This window comes from Lactuca saligna, chromosome 1 (genome assembly GCF_052625555.1).
Source record: "Lactuca saligna cultivar CGN05327 chromosome 1, ASM5262555v1, whole genome shotgun sequence".
Classification (NCBI taxonomy): Eukaryota; Viridiplantae; Streptophyta; class Magnoliopsida; order Asterales; family Asteraceae; genus Lactuca; species Lactuca saligna.
In genome coordinates, this window is record NC_136417.1 from 178,737,847 (window position 1) to 178,759,328 (window position 21,482).

At 31.5% G+C, this 21,482-nt stretch overlaps 1 protein-coding gene across 1 annotated transcript; it reads right to left on the reverse strand.

Moving 5' to 3' along the window:
* Positions 1-225: 225 nt before the first annotated feature.
* Positions 226-4,342, reverse strand: LOC145046422 (vesicle-associated protein 4-2-like). The gene is made up of 7 exons (XM_078994713.1): positions 3,900-4,342; positions 2,544-2,614; positions 1,814-1,895; positions 1,598-1,716; positions 862-939; positions 615-734; positions 226-499 (listed from the first exon to the last, which is right to left on the reverse strand). Exons 1-7 carry the CDS (start codon positions 4,165-4,167, stop codon positions 440-442), a joined length of 798 nt encoding a protein of 265 aa, XP_078850839.1. The 5' UTR covers positions 4,168-4,342; the 3' UTR covers positions 226-439.
* Between the last annotated feature and the right edge of the window lie 17,140 nt (positions 4,343-21,482).

Consider the following 21,482-nt stretch of genomic DNA (forward strand, 5'->3'; position numbering starts at 1 on the left):
AACAGTAACTCATTGCCCTACAACAGTAGATTAACCCCCTTTGACCGTAGCCAACTCTCGTTGACCATAATCAACTCTACCAATCTACTATTTCGGGAGCTATTTTTGGCTAGTCTTTTTTTTTTTTTTTTTTGCTATTTTAAAATAGATAATTAGAGAAAATAGTCAGATAGTAACTCCGTTTTTTTTTGTTTGGTCTCGATTGAGTCAAAAGAAACAGTCATGTATACGTATAGCCATATATATATTTCTTAAGTCACGAATTGAATTCACAAAACCTTTTTACATTGAAAATATGTTAAAACATCACCACCCACCCTTTTTATGCAACCTTAGCATGAGTGGGAAACAACGCAACATAAACATTTAAAATAAAATCAATTAAAAAAAAAAAAAAAAACATTACACGATTACGATTTAACAAACCAACTTTTTTGTATCATACCGAGTCAACACCTTCAACTTGTTGTCTAGCCAGATATCTCTCTCTTCTTTCTTTCTGAAATAAACACAAAAACAGAATAACAAAAATATGACACCCGAAAACAGTTATTTATTTATTTATTTATTTATTTATTATAATATAATAATAATAAATTAAAAGTGAAACTAACCCATTCATCTATGACAAGGCCTTCGTTGATGACCTTTGGGCCGGATTCCTCTACAGGTTTCTTGTTGAATTCGAGAGCAGCCTCCGCCTCTGCTAACTGCCGCTTCAATTTTTCCAAAGCCTTTAAAACATACAAAACACAACAACCCTTTATTCAATTAAACCATTTATTTACCCAATTTTTTGTTTTTTTTTTTTTAAATTAAAATAAAAATGTCATGGAGGGTATAAATGTAATTTGGATTTACGGGGCTTGGACGTTCGGCATCAAGGAATACAACTTGCAATATTCGCTCCACCGCCACATGATCTTTTTGCTCTTCAAACTGAGTCACAAAATAATTGGATTAGCATCATGAAAACTGACTTGGCTGCCACGTGGCATCCATATTGACACGTCAGCAAAAACATTAAGAGAAAAAAAGAGGTTACCAAACCTTCGCTTGCACGTAATCATAGAGGTTTTTATGATAATTAGTTATGAAGTTATAACTAAAATTTTTTGTTATACAAAATGGTTTCATTTTTAAATATAACGAATTTATTTCTCATGAATGAATACAAAAAAAAAAAAAATATTTCTTAGATTTAAATGCAAGAAATAACAAACGTATGTTCATTTATTTCTGTTACGTCATTTGTATTTTCAAATTTAAAAAATAAAAATAAAAAGTTATGAAAAGGGGTTATACTTTGAAATATCTAAAAACACTTTTTACGTATTTTATAATGTTGTAATATGAAAACATGAAAGTAGAGATTTTATATTAAACAAATCAATAAAAAGTAGTACATTGTTGAATGTTGCTATACATTTTGAAACTCCTTTTTTTTTGTTTACAAGTGATTACAAAAAATTGTATAGCTAAAAGTCTAAAACCACTTTTTATGTATTTTTTTTTTTTTTATATGATGACAAAAAATGATTTTCAATAAAATTAAAAAAAATGAGAAAACATATTTTAAATGAAGTTTTTAACTTACCAATTCAGGCACATAATCCATGACTCCTTTAACTTTCAGACTCATGATTTTGAATTTCACTTTTCTCTTTTGATCCATTTGTTTTTCGTTGTTCTCTGGAGGCTCCACAAACTTGAAAACTATAAAAATCATTAAAACGAGTAGTAGAAATTATTATAAAATTAATTAAAAATCAATGTTTTTTTTATAATTTAAATGTTTATTTAGAAGTTTTACCGGTTGCAATTATAGTCTCTCCAGGAGCAAGAATAGCACCAGGGGGACGCATGAAACAGCTCTTTGGTGCAGTTGTTTGAAACTAAAGAAACATTAAAAATAAATAAAATAATAAAAAAAATAATAAATCAGTTGATGGAATATTTTTTAGGCTTAATGTTAATTTTGTAGATATGTATAAAATAAAAGGACGTTTTAGTCATTTTACACATGATAAGTAAACTATATGCTGCGCTTGATGTATGTTTTCGTAATGGAAGTCGTCTTTATGGTTTTCACAATTTTAATGCCACGTCACCAATGTGGGTCCCATATTATATTTATAGAACAGATTATGATTTTGCATTATTACATTAACTTATTACTTCATTCATTATTCATTATATTACTTTTTTATTTTATGTAAATATAATATATCAAAAAAAAAAATTAATTTTTAAAATTACAAATTACACATTGGTAATTTAACAAAGACATTTGCTATTATCAAATTGTATATTTTTATTTTTAATTTGTAAACGACAGAAATGTTTTATAAATTTCTGTAATCATTAGTGTAACAATAAATATATATTTCATACAACTTGGGTACACAATTACTATATACAAATAGGTTTATTTTATTAAATTAAAAATTAAATACTTTTTATTCTTAAATCATATAATTCAATAACTATTTTATTAATCAAATAACAAACTATTAAATCAATGTTAATACTTAAAGTCATACCTTGAAAGCAACATGAGACTTGCTTGTGTTTTTTATCTTGATAGCACTTTGGACTTGCTTACCAGGCTCATCTACAAAGTTTTAAAAAAAAAAAAAATTAAAATAAAAAAAAATAATAAAAATGATTTCACTTTTTACCAATATATGCAATGTACTTTAAATTTTAACAAAAATGCTTATTTTTTGTACCCATAATAGCATCGTATTTACATTTCTTTACCAATAAATGCAATGTAGTTTATTTTTAATCCAAAATAACAACATACTTATATTTTTTTACCCATATATAATTAAAGGAGCACTCACATATCCACAAAATAAATTAAATGAAAAAATGCTCAACAACAAAAAGCTAAAAGATCAAAAGCATAAATCTGATAATTAAAGTAGTAATTAATAACTCCTAGTGACATTAATTATTATTAAGAAACATGTAAACAGAAGTCAACCTTTTATTTTGGCAAATGGCACAACACACATCAAACCTTGATTCCACTTTGTTGTTGTCTTTGTTTGAATTATGACAATCTGAACTTTTTCTCCTTTTTTATTTTTAATATATTGTGAAGTTTCTCGATAGGTTTCTTTTCATTAACAACCGAATTCTATTTAATTTCTGGTATTGATGAAAATAGAGATTTTTTCAATTTGCAAATTTAGTTCAATATACATTGCTTGTTCAGAAACCACATTAATATTATCATAATTCACAACTTGTTCCATGATGAATCTTTATTAACCTTTTAACGTTAAATACTTCATCAATTACTAAACTTGTAAACATGTATTCTATCAAAAAGGTAAATAAAACCAGGTCATATTAAACATTAATCCCTATGCACCACAATTCCAATGTGTAGAAAATGTATATGAATATATGATACACATTTCTCTTTCCATAATTAGACTTCTACACAGAATAGGAGAAAGTAGTGAAAATTGGTGGATGTGGAGTAGAATTGTAATTACTAACAAGACTTGATTATGAAAAGCAACTCGCCTACTTGTTCATAAATCATATAGGCCATATAATTAAACTGATACTCGTTGGAGAAAAACAGCGATTAACAATATCAAGAACTTCGAAATTATAGGTGAAGTATGGGAGCCTATGCATAGAAAGGTACAGTTATCACGCATTCAGCAAGAAATAACGTCGCTCTCACTAATTTCATATCAGACACAAATAGAGTTCCTAATGGAAATTAGACCAAAAGAAAAAAAAATGAAATTAATATCAACAATTACCTAGATCTCATCGGATTTTATAATCAAACAAGTCGGATTCATAAACAGTTATGCTAAAAATTAGTAGTAATCAGAGCAAATGGAGGAAATAAAGGCGGGAGTTCATACAGGGAAAGTATAGCTTATTGCTTGGATCGAGCCGAAGACGACGACGTGTCGGAAGCAGAGATCTAGCCACCGAAGAGACAGAGTTGCTCGCACTCAAGCCTTGGTGGTTATTGTTGTTCTGAGTGTTCGATCCTTCAGTTTGATACGTTGAGGACGACGTCGTCGTGTGCGTCGTACTGTTTCCTGTGTTTCGAAACGGCAGCCTAAATAATCCCCAAACTTTGCCGCCGCCGCCTTCAGACGGAGGTCTATTGTCGACCATGGCCATCGCCGGTAACTTAAACTATCCGCCGATGAGTAATTTCAGGTATAATAAACAAGAGCTTCTTCTCTCTCGGAAATGCTTCTCTTTATCTTTCTCTCTCTCTTTATCTTCTCTCTCTTTCCCTAGAAATCCATGGACTCTTGGCGTCTGGAAATGCAACGAACAAGTCGCGTTGTGTCTCCTTTTACACGATGATTTGAAAAGGTGGAGTATTTTCTATGCAAGTTTCACATTGCACCCCTCACGTTTTTGTTTAGGTGTTAAATTAGGTAATTACTTTGAAAATATTCAATTTCATCGTTTTGTTCAAAAAATTCCAATCATTCGTCATTTAGTTATTAATGTTTGTATAGTGCAAAAGTGATAAAATTGTCAATATTTTTTCATACTTTCTAAATGAATATTAATGTTTTTTTATAATTTTATAACATGAAGAAAACAAATATAATTATATGTATCCTGACAATCAAAGAATTGTAGCCATAAAAGACTAAATTGGACATAAATAGATTTGAACAAAATGATGATTATTTTTTTGGTTTTCAATAAAATATTTATCACCCTATTATTTTTTATGTTATGGGAGTAAACAAACTTAATCACTTTACAATAAAATACTTATCACCATATTATTTTATAAGTTATGTGAATCAACAAACTTAAATCTTAACACATAGATGTTTTAAAAATCCATTAGATTCAATAAACTAAAGAAAGAATGTATATTTCACCTTTAAACCTTTAAACGCCTCCATCAATAAGTTTTACGATCAATTTGAACGATTAAATCGCAATGTCTTCTGAGTAATGAAAATAATGCACAAATTTGAAACATAGAGTTTGTTCGTTAATTCTCACATTTATACAATAAAGAAATGTGTGTACCAACTCCATAATATATAATTACCATATTAATAAGGGATTAATATGATTGGGACAAACAATAGTTATTTTGATGTTGGTTAAACCAATATATACATATGACCTACGGAATGTAAATTTAAACTATTTTCAAGTAATATAATAAATATACATATGTCATAAACATATTAATCTTTTCTGCAAATTGTTCACTTAAATCCTCTTGATTTGATTGTATATACGCATCACAACCAAAACACAGATTTACATAGAGATTCGCAAACAAAACAATACTATTTTTATATTTCATCAACAATATTAGATATTTTATCCGCTTGATTTCTACGTTTTAAAAAAAAATTAAATGGTCTTTTCACGTTGACAAAACCTCCATGTGGGTCGTGTTTAAAGAAATATGCCTTGTGGTTATATACAGGTTTAAGAGTTTGAATTTTCGATCTATATTCTAATTTGATAAATTACAAATATATTTCATCAAAGTTTTTACGTTTTCTTGGGTTCTCAAAAACTAAAATTACAAAAAAGTGCTAAAAGTCAAAAACGTGAAGGGCTGATTAGACAAGTGGAATAAGCTGAGGTAGTAAAGTGAAATATAAAACTTTTGCAGCGGGATAATGATGGCATTTGTGAGACTGGTGGGTGGGTTCCACACGTCCGTGAAGTCAAAGTATTCAGTCATGAGAACGACGTCGTAAGCGCGTTGCCAAGTCACAACGTATTGAAAACGGCCTAACCTGGTTGACTTTAAGGAAATTTGAACTTGTGATGCTGCCATGCTGGCAGGCAATTACCGAACATCAGTTATTAGGGCTACCAAAATACCATTTTATGTAGAGGTGGCAATAAGTTTTGTATCTTCACACTTAAAACCTGTATCTGAGGAAATAATCGGGGAATAGCGAATCCAAGATTAAAACTTATGTATATCCAACCTAACTACAAAATGATATAAATGGTTATCGAATCGGATCGTTAATAATGCCCTTTAAAAACAAATAGCTACATATCCGGAGGTAGAAATTGTAAAAAACAATAAATTATACTTACTAAAAAGAAAGGTTAATTTTATAAAAAAAAACTATTAAGTTTATTGTATTCATTAAAACGGCATATTTAATTGACAAAATTCCAAGAATGGTGAATGTGGTTAGGTGGAAATTGTAACTTTGGACCAAAAATATTTTGAGCTAGCACTGATGGTCCGAATGTTTGTATTTTGTTGCTAATTTGATCCAAAACTTTAACTGTCGTCACTTTTCCCCGTTACCATCCATTTGAGCCATCCATTTGACTTGTCAAATGGAGGGTATTTTCGTCATTCCCTATTTTACTCCATTTATTTCGAAATACATTAAAAATTGACAAACATTCGAAACTTCAAGTACCACTTTCGAAACTTATGTGTTTCTTCCTTTTTTCCCGATTTGTTACTGAGAACAAAACTTTCTTCTTTCCAATTCGTGAATCACAGGTAACGTAAATTTTCTATGAATGTCGAAAGCAAAGGTAAATAAAGCCACTGAATAATGTTTTAACCATTCACTCTCTTAATCACCATCTAAATCATCACGAATCTAGACTTCAGACTTTTGAATTTTGCTTACAATCCTTTGAAATCAAATAACCAAACCATCAAAATTGTCGACATCATCGTTCTCAAGTAATAACCAAACCCATCAGCCTTGCTTTCAATTTACAACCCAAATCGATCCAAAACATTAGCCTTCGATCTAGATGTCAATCCTCCTTCCCAGAATCGACAATCGATACCCAAGTATCATCAAAAATCATTTGACTGTAAAGCAAAGTTTCAAATATCTACTCCCAAAATTGTTCGACATCAAGTTGAGCACTTTGATCTTAAGCCACAATCAGTCAACGTCATTTGATACAAAAAATCGATTACGACTCAAAATTAATCACGAACATATATGTTCGTTCCAAACCATTATCAGTCCACAATGTTTGTCATCAAGATTGTCACTATATTCGACACAAGAACACAAACTCAAGCAACTTTTGAAATTGAACCCCAAACTATACTTGTTTTCGACATCCCAAGCCTCGAATTAACTCTTATTAACCAGTTTTAGCCTCTAATTCATAGAACTATCATGTTTGACTTTTTCTGTGTTTGACTTTTCGAAGTCAGAGATCACTAAACACAAAATCGAAGATTCTAACATCAAATTTCAGATCAAAAAACGTTCAATCAATTGTTCTTCACCTCCTTCAAGTGTTCTTGATCAAGTTCTTTAAAATCAAAGACTTGATTTTACGATTTTGTACACTTGAAACGGAACACAATCGATTTTGTAATATAATAAATCTCATATGAAATCGATTTAACAATTCCAGATTATCATCCAACACTAATCGATTAAAAGAAACAAGAAAACAAAAATAAGAACTCAAGAGTAATCGATTAATGGAACTGATAGTTCATCTAAATAAAGCATGCGTACAAGTCAATTGATGAACATCGATTTTTAAAGTGAGAACAAACGACGTCGAATCAAAACAAATATAAGCGGATATAAGATAAAACAATTATAAAGAGTATTGGATTGCAATTTGGGCTCAAATCATTTATGAACCGTGACGAGCATTGACTTTGGGCTCAAAATCAATAACAAATGAATTAAAGATGGATTGGGCTTCGAAAGCAAAAATTGATGAAGAGTGAGAAAGAAACATTAATATTTGATTTTGATTTTTCTGATTTGACAATAAAAAAAATTATGTTGGATCATCAATGGGGTTTGAAACGAATCTGATCCAATGAAACAAACTGATCAAAAATCAAGAACGCAACGCACGAATTCAATGAGATTAAGAGAGATCATAGAGAGAGACCCACCAAAAATGCTCCAATTGTGACAATTTTTGTCAAACCGATAATCGTTCTTCAAAAAAATCACGTTGATCTTCGAAGATCCACTCTGATACCAAATGTAGTGATTTAAGAACATGGTTTGGAATGCGAAATTAAAGAACACACAATGAACATGGTGATTTGGGTGCTAAAAGGTGTATTCGATCATAGTAAATGAGTACAAGAAGGGAACTAGTCTAGAACTTTATAAATATCTCACTCACTAATCACTATGAACTACATCTCTCAAGCATACCTCTACAAGCGGTATTTGTTGATTATTTTCATAACCAAAACATAAAACGCGGAAGCATAATTTTGGATCTTTAATCTCGAATCTGATTAAAAGAAAACTTAAACATGAAAGAATTATTAGATACCTTGTTCCATTGAGATTTTCGGATCTAGAGACTAGGAAGAGTTTTCCAGTTGATCTCAAGAGCTCTCTCTAAAATCCCCCAGCAATGAACCATACGAATTTCTTAGTGTATTTTCGTGTGTATTGATTTGCTCCTCATCACATATATTTATAGATGGAGATAAACCCTAATGTGAGAGATGCAAGGGATCTTGAGGATCTTGAGTCAAACTGGGAACTCAACCCACAAGGTAAGTAAATATTCTATAAATCGGTCCATCAACAATTTATACTCTTACCATAATAACTGGATTTAATAACATATCGTACAAATTTATGAAGTGGTCCCATAATTATCCAACAATCTCCCACTGGACCACGAATATATAAACGTACGTATAAATGTATAAGCGCTTTAATGAATGTTATTATAACATTGGTACCCTTAAACAGTCTCGTCCACTAATCATAATAGTATAGGATCAAAGCGGCCTTCGTTACAATTTACGTAACTAAACCTCTCAATGTTCACATATACATATATAACTAACGACATAGATTAAACATGATGTGTGGTTTTAAAATCTAAATAGATTTCCAACGAGTTCCTCTTTAGATTGAAGTGAGATCAAACTTCAAATAAGTGCAACTAATAATGGAGTTAACTGAATTCTTAATTCTGTACAGAAAAACATAATTGATCTTAAACAAAACATAAAGCAACATAAAACTCCCACTAAAACCAAACATTACACCAACGTGTGTAGTATGCTCATGAAAGACCTAGGGAGGTAATCCCTTTATGAGCGGATCCGCTTTCATGGAGTTTGTTCATATGTGCTATATATATTTCCATTTTGCACTATTGTGTTAACAGAAGGAAACTTGATGTCAATATGCTTTGACTTAATAGAACTTTTGTTGTTGGAATATAACATTGCTGACTTATTATCACAACTTTAATGGTCTTTCAATACCAATAATGTGTAGCCTCGTGACAAATTTTCGCAACCATATTCCATGCTATAAATTATGATGCCATTATGGAAGAAGCTACCGAAGTCTATTCCATGAAATGGTTTATCATGCTAAAATGTAAAAGTGTCCTGATATGAATCAGTAACCATTTTGGCATCTAATAAAATCTAATTCCTAATAAAAATGATCTCCAAAACATCTGAATTTCTTGTAGTTGAGCATATAGACTTTTGTTGTATATAGATATCTTAAATCCATTTGATTGCTTTCTTATGATCCAAACTTGAGTTGCATAGATATCTACCCAAAACCAAAAAGATAATTTTAGTCCCACTTAATCTGTGATACACAAAATCATCTATTATATTTACCTCGAAACCAAAAGAGATAAAAAAAAATGATGAAAAATATGGTACCACGCATAGGATATCCAAAGTTGAGGTTGTTGAGTTTGTGTATTTTGAATAAGAGATTGAATAACATTGTCGATCACTTTTCCATAATTTGCATACTATCGAAAACAATAATAGGAATCAAGATTGATTCCTCCTTAAAGACAATGTTTTAACCTTGTTTCTCCCCCAAACTCAACATCCTCAAAGAACGTTGCTCTATCCAAAAATGCAAGGTCAATACCCGTACAATTGAGAACTAACATAATGCCCTCATTCCATTCCTTAAAGTTAATCTCATTGAGTACATGACTCATAAATGTGATCAATGTTAATAAATATAATACCATAATTCAAACATAAGCAACTCTATTTTTATGCTCATTAATCCATAAACCGTAATCAATAAATTCAATTTATGACATCTTTATAAGGTATCAACACAACATTAATATCAAGTCTTTGGACAATAATACTAACTTGTAAGAGATAACCTTATTTTAGAGATAAACATTGACAATAAATCATGTCAATTAACAAGCCCCTCTTTGGATTGACTTATTAATTACATTGAACCAAAAAATCGCCACATGTTTATCACCACATATATGTTTATTCGGCCAAATATCAGTCTACCTTTGGGTCGGCTAATACCCGCATTAATAAACACATAAACTATAAATTTTGATAATAAAAATTGATAATATATCTTGTCAATTAATAAGTTTATCTTTGGATTGACTTATTAATGACATGTAACCTAAAAATTGTCATATATTTATCATCAAACATGTGTTTATCCGACCAAACATTAATCTACCTTTGGATCGATTAATATCCGCATTAACAAACACAAACCATAAAATTTAAGTTCTATGTAAATTAATTTTCTCAAAAGATATCACTTTGGTGATATATTGCCTCAATTAATTTACACTAAAAATAAAAAAAACATGTCATAATTTTAGTTTATTGATAACCTGAAATATTTGTCAGATTGTGACATTGTGTATAAGGTATGCCTTTAGGTGGAACACAATTCACATAAGCAAATATCAAATAACCAAAATTTTTAAAATAATTAAGATTACTTGAGTAACAACATTATATCGATCACAAACCAAAAAAAAATGATATTTATAAACCAATGATTCTTTATTGGATTTTATAAAAATAAAAAAAAAATTGTTAATGTTGTTACAACCGATAACTAAATGATTAAAAAAAACACAACATTAACGAAATATGAGTATTTATTTAACAAATACATGGGCAGAACTTATAAACTCCAAAAAGAAAAACATTATAAAGTGTTTGAAGTTATCTTTTAACACCATCCCTCGTAAGAATATACAGGTGCATAAAAGATCAATAAATTAACTATTAATTCCCTTAATTTCTTAAATTATCGATAACTTTCAAATTTGAAAGATATATATAACATATAATTGCTCAAAATAAATAAACCATTTGACATAATCAAATCGTCTATAAATAAACCAAATAATTAAATCTTTATTTGTAAAGCCATAATAATTATTCTAAAATGAGCCCCAAATATATAAACCAAAATTAAACTGATAACCTCAAATATGTAAATTCTGTAGATTTAAAATATTTGGTGACTTGTCAAATAACCAATAGACAAATCAAAAGACAAAAGTATGTAGTTCTTTGACTTTAAGAAAGCAATAAGAGCAATTAGAGAACAATGCATCTTCCCAGTGTAACAATTATCAATTGTCATGCGTAAATCCGTGTATTTGTCTGCTTCATGTACTTCAAGTACAAAAAGGATAAAAAAAAATATATAAATCCTGCTCCTTATGTTAAAAGCAAACAGAATAAAAGATGTTTATGTATACACATTCAAGTAATATGACGCTCACAAAAAATAACCCAAATATACATAAACATGTATGTTTTAGATCGAATGTTCAGATCCAAAACCAACCCAAAATTTTTCATATCCTAAACAATTCAAATGTATATTCTAATAACAGATTCAAGTAGTCTCTGATACCAATTGTTGATTATTTTCATAACTAAAACATAAAACGCGGAAGCATAATTTTGGATCTTTAATCTCGAATCTGATTAAAAGAAAACTTAAACATGAAAGAATTATTAGATACCTTGTTCCATTGAGATTTTCGGATCTAGAGACTAGGAAGAGTTTTCCAGTTGATCTCAAGAGCTCTCTCTAAAATCCCCAGCAATGAACCATATGAATTTCTTAGTGTATTTTCGTGTGTATTGATTTGCTCCTCATCACATATATTTATAGATGGAGATAAACCCTAATGTGAGAGATGCAAGGGATCTTGAGGATCTTGAGTCAAACCGGGAACTCAGCCCACAAGGTAAGTAAACATTCTATAAATCGGTCCATCAACAATTTATACTCTTACCATAATAACTGGATTTAATAACATATCGTACAAATTTATGAAGTGGTCCCATAATTATCCAACAATATTAACCCACCTTATATAAAAGTGTTTACATGTCTCTCTCTCTCTCACTCTTTATCTCATAAGTCAAAAGGCTAATGCACCACGTGCAAGTGGGTTTACAAAAGTCAACACATCTACAAAGTAATACATGGATAACTTTGAACCCCACATAAAATAATTTTTTTCACTTGAAGGTCTACCTATTTGATTTTAATTTAAAAAAAATTCTATGTAATTGATTCTGGTTCTCTGTGAATTGCTCATTTGGGTTCTTACAGTTCATGTTTGATTTTGTTAGGTTTTGTTTTATTTAGTTAATTAAATAAATGGTAGTGGGTCTTGAATTGAATGGCTCATGTGAACCAAGTCTTTTGAGGCTTTTTTAGAACCGTTAGGTTTGGTAAGGAAAAGTGGAAAACGTGGGTATGATGCATTTTATTTTTCTGAATAGATGAAACAGTCGTTGTGAGTCACAGTTACATATTTCATTCATGTTATATTCCTCATGTAATTAATTCATTGATTGAGGGGCATAATGGGAATTTGATACATACTTGTAACGAGATGAGCAATGCTCCTTAGATATAGAGATTGGTGACACAATTGACATTGCAAAGAAAGAGGACAAGAATTGTTGACAAGAAGAAAATGATTGGGAAGGCCGAGGCTACAGATTACCATCTATTGTTGCATAAACACCTCAGTATGCATGGATTCTTTTTAAGAGTGTTAGATCTTGATATAACCTCTTTTATGTAACGTTTGCTTAAGTCAACTTTTTAGTTAAGATAAGGTTTTCTCCTTTTCATGTTATATTACATTAATATTACCATTTTTTTCGATTATGTCAGATAGTGGAGAACATGTGGATGATGTTTAACTATCTAATATAAAAAAAAATCTTACCAGGGCAAATAAATTGTCCCTGTTTTCCTTGCACAATGTTGTAGGTTTTCGCGAAAATAACCCACCAAATATTAAAAAAAAAAAAAAAGATAAATAAATAAATAAAATAATAATAAAAAAAATCTGACTCGGGCAACAAACAGCCTCTTCCCTAATTTTTTTTATTTGCACCAAACCTTTCTAAAAAATTCTCTACCCAATTCTGGAGTGACTATTTTGATTGTGTTATAATATTGATTTTTTAACCATCTAGGTCATTCTTTATACTTATCTTTCATTAACATTTCTTTCTATCTCAATCTTTTCATATCATATAAAGTTTTTACCAAATAAACCAATACAATATTTTTTTTTTCAAATGACTAAAAGGTCGGTTATATCAAAGATACGATATAAAGTTTTTCCAAAATAAACCAATACCATACTTTTTTTTAAATCACTAAAAGGTTGGTTATATCAAAGATAAGCTCACATTCCTTTTGGTCATATATATATATATATATATATATATATATATATATATATATATATATATATATATATATATATATATATATATATATATATATATATATATATATATACACTAGGTTAAAACCCGTGAAAACCACGGATAAAAAAATATTGATAATTGAAAATGATAATGAAATTTTTTTTATTAAACTAATAAAATATAAGTTTGTTTAACTTTTATATTGATAATTTAAAACTAATATATATTAATTTGAATATCTAATATAAGTTGTGCATGTATAGACATTTAATAACATTATGATTTTATAGAATGAGATATAAATTTGGAAATTCTAATCAGGTTCCAACTATATACGTGAATTAGGTTTAGAGTGGGGTAAGGTTTGAAGGTTATAAGGATTTCATAGTTTATCGGAATTGAAAAATGATTATGGAAAGAAAATAAATACCTTATGTGTTACATTTTATTTTAACATATATAGCAGATCGGTTACATATCTACCTGTATAAGCGGATATGTGGCAAAATACCCGTATATTACACGAACTGATTAAAAAATATTAAATAAAAAGAATATATTAATAATTTGAAAGTAAATAAAAACTTGGACAACACTTCAATGGCACCTTCAACCTTACTCATAAAATATGTCAATTTATATGTAATTTATCTTGCAGTAAATATTTAAATCCACAAAGGATTGTTTCTTGTTTTGTTAACAACTAAGTGTTTTATCGATAAGATTTACATATTTGTTTATCGGGACACATTTTATCGGTTAGATACATAAATTCTACAATCATTTTATCTAAACATTTAGAATATAACATAAGTTTGAAAACATTTGTTGTCACTTGAAACCACATAATTTTTGCTTAAAGTTGACATCAAGTAATTATATTATAACTAAATGAACAGATTTTGTTTACATAAATTTAATAATATAATTATCTGAACAATGGCTTTTAAATTTATTCCAACCCATCTTTAATTTAGTAGACGGAAATAGTTTAGTTTTTACATAAAACAAATTCTACTTATAATTAAAACCATTTGTACATATCCTATAATAATGACAAAATTAAAAAGAATTATATGGAACAAAACCACAATATTAACCAAGTGCAGAATAAACGTCCAAGACTACACTCTCCTAACAACATGTTGTATAATGGGAAGGTTTTCATCAACTAAAGTCCGACACTTGTGAATGCATGTTCTTGTAAAAAAGAAGGAAACGATTATAAAACAATAAACTCATAAAAGGGTTGACTTCACAAGTCATCGATTGTCATGTATACTAATTTGAGTTTGTGTAAACCTTTCCACCATATTGTCTGTTTGCTTATGTCTCTTTTAAATAAAGAATTATCCTCTTCATATTTATATGGAGCTAACTGCTGAGAAAATTAAAAAAGTTATGGGACAATTTATTTATAACGTATGTACTTTACTTTTTTTTTTTCACTGAATAGATAGTGTACTTATATTTTATACCCATAATAGCAACATACTTGTATGTTTAACCAATAGTACAACCTACTTACATTTATTTCCAATAATAGCAATAACTTTGATTCTTTTACCCATATTAGCAATGTAATTTCTTACCCATAAGAGAGTACTTGATTACATTGCATTTTTCGGTGAAAAAATGTAACTATACAAAGGTAGTTGTTACAATGTTAAGACACATACAGATTCATGATTTGTTTCCAAGGATTTCTTGTCTTGGACCTATGTGAAAGGAGTATACTTTCTCACTATTAGCAGAGGCAAGTGGAGTCCACAGAAGTCATCTTCCAAGCCATGCGTGTTGCGTACTATGTTGTCTGGTAAACCAAAAGAAGATGTTTCAGTTTATATGTTCAATAAACTAAAAATCCTATAAACAGTTTTGAGAGATGAGATTGTTATGTCATGACCTACTCTAACCAAACACAATCATAACTAATAATGTTTGAAATCCTTCAACTTAGACGACTCTTAACTGTGGACAAAGATTTGGGGTATGCAAAGATTTGTGGTAAGCAGGTAATAACATGATTCCAACATGCAATTCATTAACATAAAACAGATTAAAAGGTGAAAGTATCATAGAAAATTAAAACCTAAATAGTTGTAGCGAAGTTAATGCTTTGTTCCATGAAGGGCTCATACAATGTCTTCCCATTTTCCAAAGTATTCTAATATTGGATCATGTAGTAAAGGAGATAGATAAAGGTCAAATTGTAGGTATTTTTCATATATATTATACATTGATATATTTTCATAATACTTGACTAATTTTAACGAAACAATTAACCCTATATTAGCCAGCAAGTAATTCCACAAACCTAATCTACAAACTAAAATACTAAACAAAACAAAAGGTGCCATTTCGATAAACTTATAGAGCGCATACAGAAAAGGGGAAATCTGGCAATACACAATTACCCTCTGTAAAAGGCAATGTAACTAAACAATTTTCTTGTTATGTGATATCATTGAATATAATTCAGCAAAACCTAATATATAAGCTAAAAAACAAAGCAAATAAAAAGTTTCAATCAATGTTCACTATAATTGTAGAGATAGGGTAGTCAAATACATAAAATTTCGCACTTAATAATGCTCATGTTCACTCGGTTAACACCATTTGATGGCAAATAGCTTATGATAAATAGACTCGGACTGTAAAGCTTGAAACTTGCTTCAAATTTTAGAATTGCTTCAACTAAATTCTATACATAAAAAAATATACTTCAGACCAATCAAATTCGTCAATGAAGCCTTCAGATAGAACATAACATAAGAAACATTTGAAGATAACCGAAGAAAAAAATTCCAAAAAGGAATTAGAAATTGAACCAGGTTTGTAGAAGAGAAACAACCCATAATCAGTGTGCATACAACCTATGAATAAGAATAAATGAAAGATCGATAAAAGAAACAATAGAAGAAGATGAAGACAAGTAAAATAAAGTACCATTTTCCGCGCACCTTTTGTGAGGGCTTTGACTGATACCAGGGTCAATCGGAGAGGATAAAAAATATTACATTTTCTCGTATTAAGGTTGAAGATGAAGTCATACAACCAAATTTCAACAAGTAAATATGAGATGAACTCGTTTTCTTGTTCTGTTGTTCATAGAACCTAGCTGGTCAAGGTTTGAAATTGAATCATGGAGATAACATCGAACCCAAAAAATCTGCAAATAAACTAAAAGTAAAAAAGTAAAACACATACATCTAATCTGTATTACACAAACATCACTAAATTTGAATATAATGGTTTTGCGCCCTTGGATGCAGAAAAGAGAGACTCATAGGGATTACTAAAGATAACAAAGAGGAGAGCGATCACTGATTAGTGCGTTAGTTGACGCTATCGCGAAGAGAATCAACAGAAAGAACATGTTTTTGATACATAACTCAACACAGAAGATGGAAAAGAGACGGGAGAAAGAGGGAGACCAAGAGGTGGGAAGAAAAAATCAGCTTCTTATATTGATGAAGGTGATAAGTGTTTGCGTGATTTGATTTTCAAAATGAAAAAGGTAAACTTGGGGAGATAGCTGTGATCTGGGGAAGAACATACGCAAAATTTACGTGATTGATAATCAATATCTTTAGGTGGATTATAAAGCGATTTAAATGCATCTAAATTTGTAGAATTAAAACTGATTTACTGAATTTTAGGACCTGATTTATGAAATCAAATCGTTGTGATATTAACACGATGAATGAATTTTGAAAGTTTATTAGGGAAACACGTGGCAGGTATAGAATATGACACATGGCAGTTTTACATTAAACTTATTTATTTATTAAAAAAGGATATATATATATATATATATATATATATATATATATATATATATATATATATATTTACACACTAGTTTATAACCCGTGATAACTATGGTTATAAAATTAATTAAACTTTTGTATTAAAAAATCAAAATCAATAATAAATTATTTTAAATAATTTATTACTTAAGAGATATTTTTTTTAATTATATAAAATTATAATCGTTGATTTAAATAAATACGCGGAGTTATATCATTTTATAATTTATATTTATTTTATTTTATTTTTTAATCTAACATTATTAATTTAATATAATTAAAGGGAGAAATTTTAAAATTTAAAATTTAAAATGAAGAATCAATTATTAATTTAATAAAATTAGAGTGGAAAATTTAAAATTTGAAATGAATAATTAATAGGTTAACAAGTGGCATGATACATGATATATAACATTAATGAGGGGTTCTAATTGCATGACACTTGTCAATATGAGATTAAACCTATTCTTTTATTAGAATATATATATATATATATATATATATATATATATATATAGAGAGAGAGAGAGAGAGAGGAGGGTTCAATTGAGAAAAAAAAGGTTAAGAATGAGGGAATTATTCTCAGGCACTCATTTATTATTACCGCAAAAGCCTTCGTCGTACCAGCGGAAATGGGAAATGAATAGAGATGTGTTTTCCAACAAAACATATTTCCTTTAACTATGCTAATCATTACTTTAATATATACAAAAACATAGTTTTTTTCTTTTTTTTTTTTTTTAATTTTTAAGAAGCTATTTTTATCGAAAAATGATTTTAAATATACCAAAATTCATGATTTTTTATTCTCAACAAATAGACATCCATATTGATGTAGTTTTAAGATAATTTTTTTTTTTAATATTTTCAGCTATCGTCGTTGTCTCATGTTGAGCTCCTTCTGGTCGAATATGTGTTGTAAACTCTTGTGGTCTGTAAAGATAGTGCTCTTCGTACCATATAGATAGTGTCTCCAGATCTTCAGGGCAAACATAACTGCCCCCAGCTCAAGATCATGTGTGGTGTAGTTAACTTCATGTGCCTTCAGCTATCTCGAGGCATAGGCGATGACCTTACCTCGTTACATCAGAACACATCCGAGCCCTTGCTTGGATGCATCGCAGTATACCATGAAGTCTTCTATCCCTTCGGGGAGGGATAGTATCGGTGCGGTGCATAAGGCTCGCTTCAGTGTTTGAAACGCTTTTTCTTGTTTCTCTTCCCCGGCAAAGGCCACGCCTTTATGGGTCAGTGTAGTAAGAGGTTTCGCAATCTGAGAGAAGTTATGTATGAATCTGCGGTAGTAGCCAACGAGACCTAGAAATTGACGAATTTCTGTCGGCGTCTTCGGTGCTGACCAATTCTCAATGGCTTTAGTTTTGGAAAGGTCCACGTGGATTCCCTCTTTGCTAACCACGTGTCCTAAGAAATCGACACTTCGGATCCAAAGTTCACATTTAGAGAACTTCTCTTAGAGCTTTTCCGTTCGTAAAGTTCCTAGAACTTGTCGCAGGTGTTCGCCGTGCTCCTCCTTACTTCGAGAGTAGATCAGTATGTCATCAATGAAGACGATGATGAATTGATCCAAGTAAGGACGACATACTCTATTCATTAAGTCCATGAATATTGCAGGCGTATTGGTCAATCCGAATGGCATTACCATGAACTCGTAGTCCGTAACGAGTTCGCCAGGCTGTCTTCGGAACATCCTCCTCTAGCACTCGTAACTGGTGATATTCGGATCTTAGATCAATCTTGGAAAAGTAACTCGCCCCTTGCAGTTGGTCAAATAAATCGTCTATGCGAGGCAGAGGGTAACGATTTTTTACCGTCAGGTTGTTGAGTTCTCTGTAGTCGATACACATACGGAATGATCCGTCTTTCTTCTTAACGAACAAGATCGGTGCTCCCCAGAGTGAGAAGCTTGGTCTAATAAAACCCTTGCTGAGTAGTTCGTTAAGTTGACCAGATAGTTCCTACATCTCGACTGGTGCTAATCGGTAGGGAGATTTGGCTACTGGGGTATCTCCTGGAACTAAGTCGATTATGAACTCGACGTTGCGGAGGTAACCCAGGTAGTTATTCTGGAAAGATGTCGGGAAAGTCGCTCACTACCGGGATGTTCTTTAGTTCTTTCGTTTCAAGGCCCGTATCGACAACATGAGCAAGGAATGCACGATATTCCTTACGTAGATACTTTTGTGTTTGAATACTTGAGATTATACGAAGACTCGTGTCGAGTTTGTCGCCATAGATGATGAGAGTTTCGATAGACGAAAGATTAAGGCGTACAACCTTTTCGTAACACATAATGTCAGCATGGTGACGAATCAACCAATCCATGCCGATGATGATGTCGAAGCTTTTAATCGATACCGGCATGAGGTCGGTAGGAAATGAATGGCTATCTAGAGGTAGAGTACATCCTATGTATATGCTACTAGTTCTCTCAGTCTTCCCATTAGCCATTTCTACAGTGAATGGTTCTTTAAGTGCGTGAGGTTGTTGTTTAAGTAAGTGTGCAAATTTCTGGTTTATGAAGCTTATCTCTGCTCCACTATCAAATAGTATGCATGCATAAGAGTTTTCAAGGAGAAATGTACCGGTCACCACCGTAGGGTCAGCAACTGCTTCCCCGTGGCCTATAGCCAGAACCCTTCCTGCTCCACCAGCATTTCTTGCTTTGGGATAGTCCCTTTTGTAGTGGCCCACTTCACCACATCCATAGCATGACTGAGTCACACCAACACTAGGGACCTGGTTGATTGGTCTTGTCGGGGAACTGTAGAAGCGGACAATGTGTCCCTTCTTGTTGCAGTTGGAGCACTATATTTCCCGACAGGGTCCATTGTGGTGGAAACTGCATTTGTTGCACTTAGGCAAGTTTCCAGAGTACTGCTTCATCGGAACAGTAGTGACAGGTGCTATTGCGGCATGAACCGCCACAACCTGTTGCTTTTTGGCAGCTTTTTGTTTCTTCTTGTCATCCCAAAACTTCCGCTTGTTGTTAGCGGGTTTGGAAGATTCTGAGATGGCTAGGGTTGTTGTTGATGACAGGGATTAGACTCCATGATCGATGAGTTGTTGTGCCAATGTTTTGGCACTGTAGAAGGTAGCAGGGTGTGAAGATAAGACATTTCCCTGATACGGATGCACCATCCCCCAGATATACCTTTCGATTTTCTTTCCCTCGGTGGGAACCATGTTGGGACAGAGGGCCACCAGTTTGCTAAATCTGGCGGTATAAGCGACTATGTTGGAGCCTTTCATGGTTAGACTCCATAGCTCATGTTCCAACTTCTAGATTTCGCCCCTTGGGTAGTACTCCTCAATCATGAGGTCTTTTAGGGTTTCCCAGCCCATATCATTTTCCACTATGAGAGTTAGTGACTTGACATGGCTATTCCACCATGTCAGGGCTTTCTCCTCGAAGGTACAAGCAGCAAACTTGACCTTGCCCCCTGCTGGACAGGAGCAGATCTCGAAGATCGAGTCCGTCTTTTCGAACCATTGCGAGAGGGTAATAACTCCTCCAGTCCCTCTAAAGGACTTTGGTTTGTAGTTGGTGAAGTCTTTGTACGAGTATTCTCTCGAGCGCACGGGGATTTCTCCTTGGGTAGAATTAATGGGTGTTCCGCCTCCTCTGGCACCCGTAGAGTGATATTGAGCCATGACCGTAGTCATAGCCGCAACTATTGTAGCATTAAGAGATGCCGTGTCGATTAGTGGATGAGGTGGTGTTTGATTTGTCGGCCTGCCTTTGGTAGGACGCGGGCGAGGAGGCATCTTTTAGTGCAAGTTCATAAAGATGATGATGATATTAAGAATCAATTGCAAAGTATGATGAGAGTGATTCATGGACCAACGCTCCATAGTCCAAACATTAGAATCAATGTAAGAGTTAAATAGAGATACAACAATAGAGTCTGAAAACACAAGAGTATAGACTTACTGATAGGTTAGAAACTATCAATATTACTGGTATTACCGGTGTAAATGAGTTTGGGAAAAACGACCTAACAGAATGTATTACATCAACTATACGAGGGGAAAATGTTGACAATTTAATAAAATAGATAGTGTACTGAAAGACAGGAATAATTTACAGACAAGTGCGTCCTAGAGCACAGGTAAGAAAAGGCTATCCCTAAATCAAAAGAAAAGAC